General features: G+C 45.8%; 1 protein-coding gene across 3 annotated transcripts in view; it reads left to right on the plus strand.

Annotated features, from left to right (window-relative positions):
* The window catches only part of MFN1 (mitofusin 1), a 206,586-nt gene that overhangs the window by 111,304 nt on the left and 77,335 nt on the right, over window positions 1–17,947 (plus strand). For all 3 annotated transcript variants that reach the window (XR_011199355.1, XM_069213075.1, XM_069213073.1), the window contains one exon: window positions 562–717. Coding sequence is in view for 2 of the 3 variants with exons in the window: in XM_069213075.1 (XP_069069176.1) it covers window positions 562–717 (156 nt within the window). In the remaining variant the exon portion in view is untranslated. The remainder of the gene's footprint in view (window positions 1–561; window positions 718–17,947) is intronic.

A 17,947-nucleotide genomic window follows, 5' to 3' on the forward strand; every position in this document is an offset into this window, starting at 1 on the left:
CCTTCAGGACTCCTTTCACCATGCCCTGCATACCTTTGTTCCTCTCTCCCTCTGCTTTTTTGTTGTTTGTTTCTGTTTGTGCCTCCTCAAGTTTAGCTCCGATCCTTTACTATACTTTGCTTGTCTAGTACAGTGTTCCGCCTCCCACATTTATGCTTCATCTCCCCTCTTTCACTCCTTATTTTAATGGACATAGGGAAAGGACTCATATCTTGCAGTGTTGTCAGTCACTCCTCTGTTTCCTTGTTGTTTTTTAATTTAATTTAAATTATATTTTCATTCTTCTTATGGAACTTCAAATCTCTTACCTTCTGTGTTGCCTCACTTCCTATTTGTGCAGTTGTTCCTAAACTCTCATTTTATGTGCAAATTTTTAATTGATATAGGCTAAAAACCCATCAGTTTATGGGTAAATTTTAAACACAGAAATATCTTTTCAGTGCCAAGATATGCATTTCATTCATGTGTGCCTCTTATGGTACAAAAGAATAAAGCAAAGTGCAAATATTTGGTCATGAGTATGTTTATCTGTATTTATAACTACATGCATCAAATTTCTAGATCCCTCGGACTTTAACAGCCACCCCAACTGCTGCTGGTAGCCCTGCCCTTAATCCTGATAATTTATCCCAAGAAGAAATCATGGCATCTATGTTAGCTGGCTTGGCTTCTTTAACATCAAGAACTTCAATGACCGTTCTCATAGTTGGAGGAGTGGTAAGTTATTTCGGAACTTGAAATTCCACTGAAAGTTTCAGTGGCATGGTGAGAAGTGTGGTTTTTTGTGTGTTCCAATGATGGCTCATCAGTAGTGCTCTCTAACTCTAAGTAGAAACCTATGTCTGCCCTGAGTCAAAGAAAATATTACCCTACCGATTGTCCATTGGATTTAGAGTATCTCTAGGATTCAGTGGATCAACATTGAAAATTTCCTGACTGGCTGTTTTTTTTTTTAAATCCCTGTGTCAACTATTACATGTGCCTGTCTTTCAGAGAAAACAAATTTAAGAGTTTTTTTTTGTTTTATTTGCATTTTTAAAGTTACAGCCCCAAGGGATGTTAATATAGTTTGCACAAAATATAATCAAAGTAGTGTGGTAGAGTTATCCTTGCTTCACTTAATTGGTAGTGGATGTTGTCTCCTTAGTGTTCAAGTGAACAAGAGCAGTTCACTGTCACTTCAGTGCAAACCGTCAATCTGACGTCCATAGTTCCAATGCCATTAGCACCAAAAAACTCCCATTGACATAGGTACTTTTAACTGGTATTGTAAATACATTTTAAATAACTCTCGAAGTCCTTTCTCTTGAATATCATTTTTGCCTGCTTTTTCACACCAAATGTTCGATAAATTATGGACCTACGTCAAAAGTACCATCGCTTAAAAAAAATAAAAAATAAAAAGATGTTTTGTACTACATCAACACCATCACAACTTGATGCGCAATAATTATCGCATCTGACTTGTGTAATAAGGCTCTAAGGGCCAGATGTAGCAAAGGGTTTTACCCATTTTGTGGCTATGGGAAAATGTGTTCGTACATATGGCACTAAGGGGGTCATTCTGACCCTGGCGGTAAAATCGACCAGGGCCAACGACCGCGGGAGCACCGCCAACAGGCTGGCGGTGCTCCCTTGGGCATTCTGACTGCGGCGGTACAGCCGCGGTCAGAAACGGAAAACCGGCGGTGTACCGCCGGTTTTCCGCTGCCCTGGGGAATCCTCCATGGCGGCGCAGCTTGCTGCTCCGCCATGGGGATTCTGACCCCCATACCGCCACCCTGTTCCTGGTGGATTTGGCCGCCAGGAAGAGAATGGCGGTATGGGGTGTCGTGGGGCCCCTGGGGGCCCCTGCAGTGCCCATGCCAATGGCATGGGCACTGCAGGGGCCCCCGTAACAGGACACCACAAAGATTTTCAGTGTCTGCCATGCAGACACTGAAAATCGCGACGGGTGCAACTGCACCCGTCGCACCCCTTCCACTTCGCCGGCTCCATTCGGAGCCGGCCTCCTCATGGAAGGGTGTTTCCCGCTGGTCTGGCGGGCGGCCTTCTGGCGGTCGCCCGCCAGCCCAGCGGGAAACCCAGAATACCCGCGGCGGTCTATTGACCGCGCAGCGGTATTCTGGGGGGCCAGCCAGGCCGGCGGCTACCGCCGCCGGCCTGGGTCAGAATGACCCCCTAAGTGTGTTACTTTAAATGCCAGGGGTTTAGGCGGTTCTATAAATCACCACAATGTGTTGTCACATCTCAGATCTACATATAGATGTGACTGGGCTGGAGACCCTTATAAATACTAAAGATGGTGCTAAGTTTCAGATAGAGTAGTGGAACGAGTATATTACGCAACATACACCACAAGAAAAATATTGGTGGCCATACTCTACCCTTTTGTAGTCAGCAACATAATGCTGTTCTTAAGGGAACTAAAGATAATGATATATTATTTTTCTCATAGGAATCTGTGCATTTTACCGATTTGTCTGTAATGGGTATGTGTAGTCAAGATAAATCTGATCTACATTGAATGATAGATGTTTGCTTGTTTTAACCTAGTCTCATATGGGAGGGGTTTACAGTACCATCATGGATTCCCTATTAGGTGCAAAAGTTTGTCTGCTTAATGGACTCAGTTTTTTGCTGCTAACCTACTGAACCCTTATATGAGACATCTTTCACTCGAAAATAAAGTTAAACATTTTTTTTACTGCTGCTGAGTGACACTGCAAAGGACCAGTGGTACCAGTGGCACAAATGGCCTCTACCAGACCCTGCCACTCTGCAGCAGACCATCTCTGTACTTCAAGGCACATGCTGCTAAACCATTAATTGATGTAGGACTGACTGGCTTATGTGTCATTGGTGCAGCCGGATTTAGAGTTACGTTTGGCCTTGAATTATAGAACTTGTACTTTGTTTTCCTTTCTTAATGCTGGATTACTAACACTAGAATAAACATAAAAGGCAATACTGTGGAAGGTTGTACTTGCTGTACATAAAACAATTCATAATTTACTCCTCTATGTTGAACACTGCCTATATGAACAGCATGAAAAAATGCAATGTGTGTATATTCGTGTTAGGAGTATGTGAAGCACTCTACAGAATGAGAGGGGCAGCGCAGATGGTTGAAGTGGGCAGTGTCCGCTGCAAGAAGAATCAGCAACAACCTCTAAAGGTCTTTGGTCTTGGCAGTAATATATGATGCTGTAGACTAGGTCTGCTCCTCTCAGGACGTCATAATTGAGTTATTCAGAATATCAAACATTTGATGATGGGTGGGTTACATCAATCAATCTGCCTAATTAATTCTGAAAAACTAAAACTCTTGCCACAGTTTGGCATCTACGTTGGAGCCTATACTTTCAATAATAGCCAATGCAGAACATGCATGTTTTATCTGAAGTAGACACTTGATATTAGATCTAGAATTCCAATCTGACTTAAGCAAAATTAGCAGTGCCCAGTAATTGGGAATTGCCTTGCTTTTATTCCAGGGTGAATCAAGGATGACCTCTAGCCCTCACCCTCATACATGCTTATTTTAGAATTCACCAAAACAGCCAGTTGAATTTATAGAGTTTATCAGTATGGTGAAAAATGATTTGTTTAAATCTCAGTGTATGTAGAAGACATTTTGCTGTTTTTGACTTAACCAGGCTGCATGATTTTGTCTATTCTTGTGACCCTTGCAGAATACAGTTGATCATCGAGAGACCAAGTAAATCTTGGTTAAGTGAAACTTAGGTCTCTACCCAGAAGGCATCTTCCAGAGACTGCTCATCAAAGATGCAGAGTAAATACATCCAGTGCCTGTATATCTTAGCCTCCTCAAGTTTACTAAGTGCTAAAGAATTTCTACAATACAGTATAATCCCAATACCCTTTAAATTGTTAACAGTGTAAATTCTGACTGTATACTTTCAGGATTAAAAATTACTTGACTTGGTGGGGGTATGTCATTATTAACCTTCACATAGAATGTACATGTAATTAAAATAAACTGTTTATTCAACTTTTTTCACATAATCCTTGTGGAAATTGTTGTTGATGAACAGGAAACTGGTCCTTCTCAGTTAAAAGGTGTCAGCTACAGCTATTAATTGCACGCTAATATGCTGAGAAGAAACAAAGTATTTCCAGTGATCTGTATTTCACAATCAAGGTTTACAGTTTTATGGTACCTAGGCAATTTGAGAATATACTGTTACAGGCAGACCTCAAACGATGCCCCATTTGACTTCTGTAACTGGGTTATTTGAAAACTCTTGATTATTTGTGAGGGTGGAGCATCCAAATGTAAAGCTTGTCCTGGCTCGTCTTTAGTTCCATTAACCTTGAAGATACTGTATTGTGCAGATCCTGTTATCAGATCAGTCCTGTTTATCATCAAGGATCATATAGATTATCAGTATCTAGCCACAACTCCTAAACTCACTACAGTTCTTGCAGATATATGCTGCTTTCCACAAATCTGTTGTGGCTGTTCTAAAACCACCTTTTTTAGGTCTCTCTATGTCAGTCTGACACAGTTTTCCATAGATGTATTTGATGCACTGTGGGCCTTATCCAAACCCTATAAAATAAATAATGAAAATATCTTTCTAAGCAATTTTATATTCTTTGGGCACCCATCAGTGTATTGAATCTCAGAAACAAATGGAGATGGTGATTTTTTTTTATCTGCTGCGTATGGCTTAGAAAAAGAAGCTTTAAGAGGATACTGAATACTTAAATATATTCTTTTCTGTTTCAAAATGATATGCTTTTATCTTCAGTATACAACCACTTTATGTTCAGTGTTCTTAAGAAAAGTCTTACCTTCATTCAAATCTAAACTCGAGAATAAAAACTGATTTTTAGGTTGAGACTCTATTATATTCCAATTCTTCAGGTTGAAGGAGCTTGGAAAAATATTGATAAAAAGGAACGATTGTTGCATATTTAGTCAAGCAAAAGACTCATTGCACCATGTAATTAGCTTATGCCTAGCTTTGGTTGACCTCTGGAGAAAGTTTTCACAAACTAAAGGAAAGAAGTCGGGCTGTAGAACTGTCCATGGTGCTAACATTGTTTCAGTGGACATTCAAAAAAAGAAATTGATTGGGTGCAAGGTGCTTATTTTAAGGATAGCTGTAGCTTGAATTGAGATAAACAATAATTCCTAAATAGTTTAATCTGATCGATATTGCTGCTGTGTGTGGCTGTGATTAACCCCTACGCTGATAGGCTTTACCCCTCCTACCTCTGGATGCTGAGCCTTTTATTTGGCTATTTGGGGTAGTTTGCGCTTAGGGCTCCATAATTTTTTGTAGATAAGGTACTGTAGGAAGTTGGCTCTGTATGTGCTATTTCAAAGTAAGGAATAGCATGCACAGAGTCCAAGGGTTCCCCTTAGAGGTAAAATAGTGGTAAAAATAGATAGTACTAATGCTCTATTTTGTGGTAGTGTGGTCGAGCAGTAGGCTTATCCAAGGAGTAGTGTTAAGCATTTGTTGTACATACACATAGACAATAAATGAGGTACACACACTCAGAGACAAATCCAGCCAATAGGTTTTGTTATAGAAAAATATATTTTCTTAGTTTATTTTAAGAACCACAGGTTCAAATTTAACATGTAATATCTTGTTTGAAAGGTATTGCAGGTAAGTACATTAGGAACTTTGAATCATTTCAATTGCATGTATACTTTTCAAGTTATTCACAAATAGCTACTTTAAAAGTGGACACAGTGCAATTTTCACAGTTCCTGGGGGAGGTAAGTTTTTGTTAGTTTTACCAGGTAAGTAAGACACTTACAGGGTTCAGTTCTTGGTCCAAGGTAGCCCACCGCTGGGGGTTCAGAGCAACCCCAAATTTACCACACCAGCAGCTCAGGGCCGGTCAGGTGCAGAGTTCAAAGTGGTGCCCAAAACGCATAGGCTATAATGGAGAGAAGGGGGTGCCCCGGTTCCGGTCTGCTTGCAGGTAAGTACCCGCGTCTTCGGAGGGCAGACCAGGGGGGTTTTGTAGGGCACCGGGGGGGACACAAGCCCACACAGAAATTTCACCCTCAGCGGCGCGGGGGCGGCCGGGTGCAGTGTTAGAACAAGCGTCGGGTTCGCAATGTAAGTCAATGGGAGATCAAGGGATCTCTTCAGCGCTGCAGGCAGGCAAGGGGGGGCTTCCTCGGGGAAACCTCCACTTGGGCAAGGGAGAGGGACTCCTGGGGGTCACTTCTGCAGTGAAAGTCCGGTCCTTCAGGTCCTGGGGGCTGCGGGTGCAGGGTCTTTTCCAGGCGTCGGGACTTAGGTTTCAGAGAGTCGCGGTCAGGGGAAGCCTCGGGATTCCCTCTGCAGGCGGCGCTGTGGGGGCTCAGGGGGGACAGGTTTTGGTACTCACAGTCGTAGAGTAGTCCGGGGGTCCTCCCTGAGGTGTTGGTTCTCCACCAGCCGAGTCGGGGTCGCCGGGTGCAGTGTTGCAAGTCTCACGCTTCTTGCGGGGAGTTGCAGGGTTCTTTAAAGCTGCTTCTTGAAACAAAGTTGCAGTCTTTTTGGAGCAGGTCCGCTGTCCTCGGGAGTTTCTTGTCGTCGTCGAAGCAGGGCAGTCCTCAGAGGATTCAGAGGTCGCTGGTCCCTTTGGAAGGCGTCGCTGGAGCAGAGTTCTTTGGAAGACAGGAGACAGGCCGGTGAGTTTCTGGAGCCAAGGCAGTTGTTGTCTTCTGGTCTTCCTCTGCAGGGGTTTTCAGCTAGGCAGTCCTTCTTGTTGTTGTTGCAGGAATCTAATTTTCTAGGGTTCAGGGTAGCCCTTAAATACTAAATTTAAGGGCGTGTTTAGGTCTGGGGGGTTAGTAGCCAATGGCTACTAGCCCTGAGGGTGGATACACCCTCTTTGTGCCTCCTCCCAAGGGGAGGGGGTCACAATCCTAACCCTATTGGGGGAATCCTCCATCTGCAAGATGGAGGATTTCTAAAAGTTAGAGTCACCTCAGCTCAGGACACCTTAGGGGCTGTCCTGACTGGCCAGTGACTCCTCCTTGTTATTCTCATTATTTTCTCCGGCCTTGCCGCCAAAAGTGGGGGCCGGGCCGGAGGGGGCGGGCAACTCCACTAGCTGGAGTGTCCTGCGGTGCTGTGACAAAGGAGTGAGCCTTTGAGGCTCACCGCCAGGTGTTACAGCTCCTGCCTGGGGGAGGTGTTAGCATCTCCACCCAGTGCAGGCTTTGTTACTGGCCTCAGAGTGACAAAGGCACTCTCCCCATGGGGCCAGCAACATCTCTAGTGTGGCAGGCTGCTGGAACTAGTCAGCCTACACAGACAGTCGGTTAAGTTTCAGGGGGCACCTCTAAGGTGCCCTCTGGGGTGTATTTTGCAATAAAACGTACACTGGCATCAGTGTGCATTTATTGTGCTGAGAAGTTTGATACCAAACTTCTCAGTTTTCAGTGTAGCCATTATGGTGCTGTGGAGTTCGTGCAAAACAGACTCCCAGACCATATACTCTTATGGCTACCCTGCACTTACAATGTCTAAGGTTTTGTTTAGACACTGTAGGGGTACCATGCTCATGCACTGGTACCCTCACCTATGGTATAGTGCACCCTGCCTTAGGGCTGTAAGGCCTGCTAGAGGGGTGGCTGACCTATACTTGCATAGGCAGTGAGAGGCTGGCATGGCACCCTGAGGGGAGTGCCATGTCGACTTACTCGTTTTGTCCTTACTAGCACACACAAGCTGGCAAGCAGTGTGTCTGTGCTGAGTGAGAGGTCTCCAGGGTGGCATAAGACATGCTGCAGCCCTTAGAGACCTTCCTTGGCATCAGGGCCCTTGGTACTAGAAGTACCAGTTACAAGGGACTTATCTGGATGCCAAGGTCTGCCAATTGTGGACACAAAAGTACAGGTTAGGGAAAGAACACTGGTGCTGGGGCCTGGTTAGCAGGCCTCAGCACACTTTCAATTGTAAACATAGCATCAGCAAAGGCAAAAAGTCAGGGGGCAACCATGCCAAGGAGGCATTTCCTTACACAACCCCCCCAAAACGAAAGAGGATGAGACTAACATTTCCCAAGAGAGTCTTCATTTTCTAAGTGGAAGAACCTGGAAAGGCCATCTGCATTGGCATGGGCAGTCCCAGGTCTGTGTTCCACTATAAAGTCCATTCCCTGTAGGGAGATGGACCACCTCAACAGTTTAGGATTTTCACCTTTCATTTGCATCAGCCATTTGAGAGATCTGTGGTCAGTTTGAACTAGGAAGTGAGTCCCAAAGAGGTATGGTCTCAGCTTCTTCAGGGACCAAACCACAGCAAAGGCCTCCCTCTCAATGGCACTCCAACGCTGCTCCCTGGGGAGTAACCTCCTGCTAATGAAAGCAACAGGCTGGTCAAGGCCATCATCATTTGTTTGGGACAAAACTGCCCCTATCCCATGTTCAGAGGCATCTGTCTGCACAATGAACTGCTTAGAATAATCTGGAGCTTTTAGAACTGGTGCTGAGCACATTGCTTGTTTCAGGGTGTCAAAGGCCTGTTGGCATTCCACAGTCCAGTTCACTTTCTTGGGCATTTTCTTGGAGGTGAGTTCAGTGAGGGCTGTCACAATGGATCCATATCCCTTCACAAACCTCCTGTAATACCCAGTCAAGCCAAGGAATGCCCTGACTTGAGTCTGGGTTTTTGGAGCTACCCAGTCCAGAATAGTCTGGATCTTGGGTTGGAGTGGCTGAACTTGGCCTCCACCTACAAGGTGGCCCAAGTAAACCACAGTTCCCTGCCCTATCTGGCATTTGGATGCCTTGATAGAGAGGCCTGCAGATTGCAGAGCCTTCAAAACCTTCTTCAGGTGGACCAGGTGATCCTGCCAGGTGGAGCTAAAGACAGCAATATCATCAAGATAAGCTGTGCTAAAGGACTCCAAGCCAGCAAGGACTTGATTCACCAACCTTTGGAAGGTGGCAGGGGCATTCTTTAAACCAAAGGGCATAACAGTAAACTGATAATGCCCATCAGGTGTGGAGAATGCTGTTTTCTCTTTTGCTCCAGGTGCCATTTTTATTTGCCAGTACCCTGCTGTCAAGTCAAAGGTACTTAAGAATTTGGCAGCACCTAATTTGTCTATGAGCTCATCAGCTCTAGGAATTGGATGAGCATCTGTCTTGGTGACAGAGTTGAGCCCTCTGTAGTCCACACAAAACCTCATCTCTTTCTTTCCATCTTTGGTGTGAGGTTTGGGGACTAAGACCACTGGGCTAGCCCAGGGGCTGTCAGAGCGCTCAATTACTCCCAATTCCAGCATCTTGTGGACTTCCACCTTGATGCTTTCCTTAACATGGTCAGACTGTCTAAAAATTTTGTTTTTGACAGGCATGCTGTCCCCTGTGTCCACATCATGGGTACACAGGTGTGTCTGACCAGGGGTTAAGGAGAAGAGTTCAGGAAACTGTTGTAGGACTCTCCTACAATCAGCTTGCTGTTGGCCAGAGAGGGTGTCTGAGTAGATCACTCCATCTACTGAGCCATCTTTTGGCTCTGATGATAGAAGATCAGGGAGAGGTTCACTCTCTGCCTCCTGATCCTCATCTGTTACCATCAACAGATTTACATCAGCCCTGTCATGGAAGAGCTTAAGGCGGTTCACATGGATCACCCTCTTGGGGCTCCTGCTTGTGCCCAGGTCCACCAGGTAGGTGACCTGACTCTTCCTTTCTAGCACTGGGTAAGGGCCACTCCATTTGTCCTGAAGTGCCCTGGGAGCCACAGGCTCCAGAACCCAGACTTTCTGCCCTGGTTGGAACTCAACCATTGCAGCCTTTTGGTCATACCAAAACTTCTGGAGCTGTTGGCTGGCCTCAAGGTTTTTGGTTGCCTTTTCCATGTACTCTGCCATTCTAGAGCGAAGGCCAAGTACATAGTCCACTATGTCTTGTTTAGGCTCATGAAGAGGTCTCTCCCAGCCTTCTTTAACAAGAGCAAGTGGTCCCCTTACAGGGTGACCAAACAGAAGTTCAAAGGTTGAGAATCCTACTCCCTTCTGTGGCACCTCTCTGTAAGCAAAAAGCAGACATGGCAAGAGGACATCCCATCTCCTTTTGAGTTTTTCTGGGAGCCCCATGATCATGCCTTTTAATGTCTTGTTGAATCTCTCAACTAAGCCATTAGTTTGTGGATGGTATGGTGTAGTGAATTTGTAAGTCACTCCACACTCATTCCACATGTGTTTTAGGTATGCTGACATGAAGTTGGTACCTCTGTCAGACACCACCTCCTTAGGGAAACCCACTCTGGTAAAGATACCTATGAGGGCCTTGGCTACTGCAGGGGCAGTAGTCGACCTAAGGGGAATAGCTTCAGGATACCTAGTAGCATGATCCACTACTACTAGGATGTACATATTTCCTGAGGCTGTGGGAGGTTCCAGTGGACCAACTATGTCCACACCCACTCTTTCAAAGGGGACCCCCACCACTGGAAGTGGAATGAGGCCTTTGGGTGCCCACCTGTCTTACCACTGGATTGACAGGTGGGGCAGGAGAGGCAAAACTCCTTAACCTTCTGGGACATATTGGGCCAGTAGAAGTGGTTGACTAACCTCTCCCACGTCTTGGTTTGTCCCAAATGCCCAGCAAGGGGAATATCATGGGCTAAGGTCAGAATAAACTCTCTGAACGACTGAGGCACTACCACTCTCCTAGTGGCACTAGGTTTGGGGTCTCTGGCCTCAGTGTACAGGAGTCCATCTTCCCAATAGACCCTATGTGTTCCATTTTTCTTGCCCTTGGACTCTTCAGCAGCTTGCTGCCTAAGGCCTTCAAGAGAGGGACAGGTTTCTTGTCCCTTACACAGCTCCTCCCTTGAGGGTCCCCCTGGGCCTAAGAGCTCAACCTGATAAGGTTCAAGCTCCAAAGGCTCAGTTCCCTCAGAGGGCAGAACTTCTTCCTGAGAAGAGAGGTTCTTTTTTTCTCACTGTGTTGCAGTTGGTTTCCCAACTGACTTCCCTTTTCTCTTGGTAGGCTGGGCCATTTTTCCAGACTCCAGCTCTACTTTTTCACTCTGTGCCTTGCATTGTGCTCTTGTTTTTACACACACCAGTTCAGGGATACCCAGCATGGCTGCATGGGTTTTTAGTTCTACCTCAGCCCATGCTGAGGACTCCAGGTCATTTCCAAGCAGACAGTCTACTGGGATGTTTGAGGAGACCACCACCTGTTTCAGGCCATTGACCCCTCCCCATTCTAAAGTTACCATTGCCATGGGATGTGCTTTAGTCTGATTGTCAGCGTTGGTGACTGTATAAGTTTTTCCAGTAAGGTATTGGCCAGGGGAAACCAGTTTCTCTGTCACCATGGTGACACTGGCACCTGTATCCCTCAGGCCCTCTACACTTGTCCCATTAATAAAGAGCTGCTGCCTGTATTTTTGCATGTTAGGAGGCCAGGCAGCTAGTGTGGCTAAATCCACCCCACCCTCAGAGACTAGATAGCTTCAGTGTGGACCCTGATTTGCTCTGGGCACACTGTTGATCCCACTTGGAGACTAGCCATTCCAGTGTTACCTGGATTGGAGTTTGGAGTGGAACTTTTCTTGGGACAGGCCTTGTCTCCAGTTTGGTGTCCAGACTGACTACAGTTTCGACACCAGGCCTTTTTGGGATCAAAGTTTTTACCCTTGTACCCAGGATTGTTTTGTGAAGAGGCTCTGGGCCCACCCTCCTGTGCAGGTTTTTGGGGGCCTGTAGAAGACTCTTGACTATTTTTATTTTTGGCTGTCTCACCACCTTTCCCCTGGGGAGGTTTTGTGACCCCTTTCTTTTGGTCACCCCCTGTGGAAGTTTTGGACACCCTTGTCTTGACCCAATGGTCCGCCTTCTTTCCCAATTCTTGGGGAGAAATTGGTCCTAGGTCTACCAGATGCTGATGCAGTTTATCATTGAAACAATTACTTAACAGGTGTTCTTTCACAAATAAATTGTACAGCCCATCATAATTACTTACACCACTGCCTTGAATCCAACCATCTAGTGTTTTTACTGAGTAGTCTACAAAGTCAACCCAGGTCTGGCTCGAGGTTTTTTGAGCCCCCCTGAATCTAATCCTATACTCCTCAGTGGAGAATCCAAAGCCCTCAATCAGGGTACCCTTCATGAGGTCATAAGATTCTGCATCTTGTCCAGAGAGTGTGAGGAGTCTATCCCTACACTTTCCTGTGAACATTTCCCAAAGGAGAGCACCCCAGTGAGATCTGTTCACTTTTCTGGTTACACAAGCCCTCTCAAAAGCTGTGAACCATTTGGTGATGTCATCACCATCTTCATATTTAGTTACAATCCCTTTAGGGATTTTCAACATGTCAGGAGAATCTCTGACCCTATTTATGTTGCTGCCACCATTGATGGGTCCTAGGCCCATCTCTTGTCTTTCCCTCTCTATGGCTAGGATCTGTCTTTCCAAAGCCAATCTTTTGGCCATCCTGGCTAACTGGATGTCCTCTTCACTGGGGTTATCCTCAGTGATTTCAGAGTTGTTGGTCCCTCCTGTGAGGGAACCTGCATCTCTGACTATTATTTGTGGAGTCAGGGCTTGAGAAGCCCTGCTCTCCCTAAGTAGGATTGGAGGGTGGGAATTTCCCTCCAAGTCACTATCTTCATCCTCTGAGTTGCCATCCTCAGAGGGGTTGGCCTTTTCAAACTCTGCCAAAATCTCCTGGAGCTGTACTTTGGTAGGTTTGGGGCCCATTGCTATTTTCTTTAGTTTACAGAGTGACCTTAGCTCTCTCATCTGTAGATGGAGGTAAGGTGTGGTGTCGAGCTCCACCACAGTCACATCTGTGCTAGACATTTTGCTTCTAAAAGTTGGAATACTTTTTAAGAATCTAAAACTGGTTCTAGAATCTAATTCAAACTTTTACAAACTTTTAAACTCTAAAAGAAATGCTAAACAGGATCTAACACAAGGCCCTAGCAGGTCTTTTAAGAATTTAGAAAACTTTTCAAATTGCAAAAATCAATTTCTAATGACAATTTTGGAATTTGTCGTGTGATCAGGTATTGGCTGAGTAGTCCAGCAAACGCAAAGTCTTGTACCCCACCGCTGATCCACCAATGTAGGAAGTTGGCTCTGTATGTGCTATTTAAAAGTAAGGAATAGCATGCACAGAGTCCAAGGGTTCCCCTTAGAGGTAAAATAGTGGTAAAAATAGATAGTACTAATGCTGTATTTTGTGGTAGTGTGGTCGAGCAGTAGGCTTATCCAAGGAGTAGTGTTAAGCATTTGTTGTACATACACATAGACAATAAATGAGGTACACCCACTCAGAGACAAATCCAGCCAATAGGTTTTGTTATAGAAAAATATATTTTCTTAGTTTATTTTAAGAACCACAGGTTCAAATTTAACATGTAATATCTTGTTTGAAAGGTATTGCAGGTAAGTACATTAGGAACTTTGAATCATTTCAATTGCATGTATACTTTTCAAGTTATTCACAAATAGCTACTTTAAAAGTGGACACTTAGTGCAATTTTCACAGTTCCTGGGGGAGGTAAGTTTTTGTTAGTTTTACCAGGTAAGTAAGACACTTACAGGGTTCAGTTCTTGGTCCAAGGTAGCCCACCGTTGGGGGTTCAGAGCAACCCCAAAGTTACCACACCAGCAGCTCAGGGCCGGTCAGGTGCAGAGTTCAAAGTGGTGCCCAAAACGCATAGGCTATAATGGAGAGAAGGGGGTGCCCCGGTTCCGGTCTGCTTGCAGGTAAGTACCCGCGTCTTCGGAGGGCAGACCAGGGGGGTTTTGTAGGGCATCGGGGGGGACACAAGCCCACACAGAAATTTCACCCTCAGCGGCGCGGGGGCGGCCGGGTGCAGTGTTAGAACAAGCGTCGGGTTCGCAATGTAAGTCAATGGGAGATCAAGGGATCTCTTCAGCGCTGCAGGCAGGCAAGGGGGGGCTTCCTCGGGGAAACCTCCACTTGGGCAAGGGAGAGGGACTCCTGGGGGTCACTTCTGCAGTGAAAGTCCGGTCCTTCAGGTCCTGGGGGCTGCGGGTGCAGGGTCTTTTCCAGGCGTCGGGACTTAGGTTTCAGAGAGTCGCGGTCAGGGGAAGCCTCGGGATTCCCTCTGCAGGCGGCGCTGTGGGGGCTCAGGGGGGACAGGTTTTGGTACTCACAGTCGTAGAGTAGTCCGGGGGTCCTCCCTGAGGTGTTGGTTCTCCACCAGCCGAGTCGGGGTCGCCGGGTGCAGTGTTGCAAGTCTCACGCTTCTTGCGGGGAGTTGCAGGGTTCTTTAAAGCTGCTTCTTGAAACAAAGTTGCAGTCTTTTTGGAGCAGGTCCGCTGTCCTCGGGAGTTTCTTGTCGTCGTCGAAGCAGGGCAGTCCTCAGAGGATTCAGAGGTCGCTGGTCCCTTTGGAAGGCGTCGCTGGAGCAGAGTTCTTTGGAAGACAGGAGACAGGCCGGTGAGTTTCTGGAGCCAAGGCAGTTGTTGTCTTCTGGTCTTCCTCTGCAGGGGTTTTCAGCTAGGCAGTCCTTCTTGTTGTTGTTGCAGGAATCTAATTTTCTAGGGTTCAGGGTAGCCCTTAAATACTAAATTTAAGGGCGTGTTTAGGTCTGGGGGGTTAGTAGCCAATGGCTACTAGCCCTGAGGGTGGATACACCCTCTTTGTGCCTCCTCCCAAGGGGAGGGGGTCACAATCCTAACCCTATTGGGGGAATCCTCCATCTGCAAGATGGAGGATTTCTAAAAGTTAGAGTCATCTAAGCTCAGGACACCTTAGGGGCTGTCCTGACTGGCCAGTGACTCCTCCTTGTTATTCTCATTATTTTCTCCGGCCTTGCCGCCAAAAGTGGGGGCCGGGCCGGAGGGGGCGGGCAACTCCACTAGCTGGAGTGTCCTGCGGTGCTGTGACAAAGGGGTGAGCCTTTGAGGCTCACCGCCAGGTGTTACAGCTCCTGCCTGGGGGAGGTGTTAGCATCTCCACCCAGTGCAGGCTTTGTTACTGGCCTCAGAGTGACAAAGGCACTCTCCCCATGGGGCCAGCAACATGTCTCTAGTGTGGCAGGCTGCTGGAACTAGTCAGCCTACACAGACAGTCGGTTAAGTTTCAGGGGGCACCTCTAAGGTGCCCTCTGGGGTGTATTTTGCAATAAAACGTACACTGGCATCAGTGTGCATTTATTGTGCTGAGAAGTTTGATACCAAACTTCTCAGTTTTCAGTGTAGCCATTATGGTGCTGTGGAGTTCGTGCAAAACAGACTCCCAGACCATATACTCTTATGGCTACCCTGCACTTACAATGTCTAAGGTTTTGTTTAGACACTGTAGGGGTACCATGCTCATGCACTGGTACCCTCACCTATGGTATAGTGCACCCTGCCTTAGGGCTGTAAGGCCTGCTAGAGGGGTGGCTGACCTATACTTGCATAGGCAGTGAGAGGCTGGCATGGCACCCTGAGGGGAGTGCCATGTCGACTTACTCGTTTTGTCCTTACTAGCACACACAAGCTGGCAAGCAGTGTGTCTGTGCTGAGTGAGAGGTCTCCAGGGTGGCATAAGACATGCTGTAGCCCTTAGAGACCTTCCTTGGCATCAGGGCCCTTGGTACTAGAAGTACCAGTTACAAGGGACTTATCTGGATGCCAAGGTCTGCCAATTGTGGATACAAAAGTACAGGTTAGGGAAAGAACACTGGTGCTGGGGCCTGGTTAGCAGGCCTCAGCACACTTTCAATTGTAAACATAGCATCAGCAAAGGCAAAATGTTTTAACAAGATTTCACAAAAATGCAATGCAGTGCACTGTTAATAATTGAAAGGTCAAAACAATGAACCAATGACTCGAGCGCATAAGCTGTAAAGCTGCAACAAAGCACCAACTGCTTTACAGGTGGCCATTCACACACCTTTCATGCATGACACACACAAGACCATTCACACCACCAATCGCGGGCCCGGCACATTACAGCACTCACATCAACAGACAGTGTAGAGACAATGTACACCCTGGCAGAAGAAGACCGAAAAGACAAATACATGACCACTCACTCTGCCAGCCTCGGGCCCAGCACATTACAACACTAACATCACAGACAGTTCCATTCAAGGGCCCATCACTTTCATACACCCACTTGACTGACAAGCAATCACACTGGCTGACTGAGTGTGTGGACTAGAGTTTGGCTAGCAGTGTATGCAGTGACTAGCAGCAATCACTACTCGCACACCGGCAGCCAAATGCCATCTTGCTCACAGACACCACCATTACATTTTTTGTTAATAAAAAAGAAAACAGAAACCAACTGAAGGTAAATACAAAACTAGAACTACAAACACAATAGTTCTAACTAAATACATCATACTAATGCCAGCCATGAAACCACAGCTGAACAAAAAAATATAAAACAATACAGACCCGTCAGTTCACTTTTATGCTTATAGTTGCTTCCAAAAAACTTTGTTGCCTGTGGTTCAGTTTATAACATGTGGGCCTACACAGCCGAGGCTAAGAAAGACACTCGAGGCAGTACATACAAGACTCCTTCCACACACCTCTTCAGATAGATTCTAAATCTCCTCCAGGGATTGTTTCTTTTGGGCGTGTGAGGAATGTAATCAGCAAAGTGTCGATCTTTCAATCTAGCCAAATCACCAACCACTCTAACTCTAGGAATACTTGCCTTTTCCACTATAAGAAGGCTGCCTATCAGAGACTGCTAAAGCTGAACAAATGACATGTTTGATTCTGGAGAACAATCCTTGAACACCACAAAATCATTAAAGGTTGATAAATGGAAAAGATGGATAGCCAACTTCTTATACCAAATGTGAACTTTATGAACAGCAGTATAAGGTTCCAACCCCTGATCTGCTCTATCTACACCACCCATATGCTTATTGTAGTCTAAAATGCACACAGGTTTGCGCACTTCAGCAACCTGACCCCAAACAGTCACAGATGAAGTACTTTCATCATGGCTGATGGACAGCATGTAAACATCCCTTCTGTCTGCAAATTTCACAGTTAGCAGTTCATCACTATGCAAGGCACTGCACTGTCCCCTCTCAAGTTTTTTTTGTTGTTGTTGTTTTTTGTTGTTTTGTTTTTTTGTTTTGTTTTACAAACAAGCTCTTTTGGGTAACCTTTACAGTAAAAGCAGACTGTGCCACAAGCAACAGTGTTCACTTTTAACAATTTCCTGAAAAACCATTTTAGGAGTCATCTACATGTAAATGGTGGCCTTCGTTAAAAAGTCCTCTACCAAGATCCCACACAATTTTCTCGCCAACTCTAAAATTGGATGGACAACCGGTGGGATCAACAGTGGAATCCCTACCAGTGTGCACCCTGAATTTATAGACATATCAAGTACTACTCTGACAGCATATACATCTTAACTCCATAACGTGCCCTCTTGCTATGAATGTACTCCCTAAAAATCAAACAGCCCTTGAACAGGGCCAAAGACTCATCCACAGCTGTTTCTTTCCCTGGAACATAGATCTATGAAAATCGATCTACAGAGTGATCAACGACAGGCTGAATTTAAAAAAGACGGTCAGAATCAGAGTGATCTTGTGGCAACGCTGGTTCAATATCAAGAAAATGCAGCTTCCGAAGCAGAAGCAATACGGATCACGACTCATGATTGCAGGAAATATGGCTGTTGCATCAAGGGACTGGTAGACCAATATGAAGACAGCGACGCCTTCCCTATCAAGCCCATCACCAGAGTTAAACCAAGAACTTCTTCAACTCATCCAGATTTGTGGGAGTTCACCAGGTAGCTTTAAAGCAGGGCTTACGTCTGGCACTGTTGTCTCTCAAATACTGCTCGGCATACAAATTAGTCTGTTCAACAATTCTATCCAAAAATACATTGTCCATAAACAACTGAAAGAAATTTATAGGAAAAAAGTTTTCAGTTTTCACTCTACACCCTGCGGCACTAGTAAAGGCAAGCAACACTGGCTGTTCAATGTT

The sequence above is a fragment of the Pleurodeles waltl genome, chromosome 11, assembly GCF_031143425.1.
Source record: "Pleurodeles waltl isolate 20211129_DDA chromosome 11, aPleWal1.hap1.20221129, whole genome shotgun sequence".
Lineage (NCBI taxonomy): Eukaryota > Metazoa > Chordata > Amphibia > Caudata > Salamandridae > Pleurodeles > Pleurodeles waltl.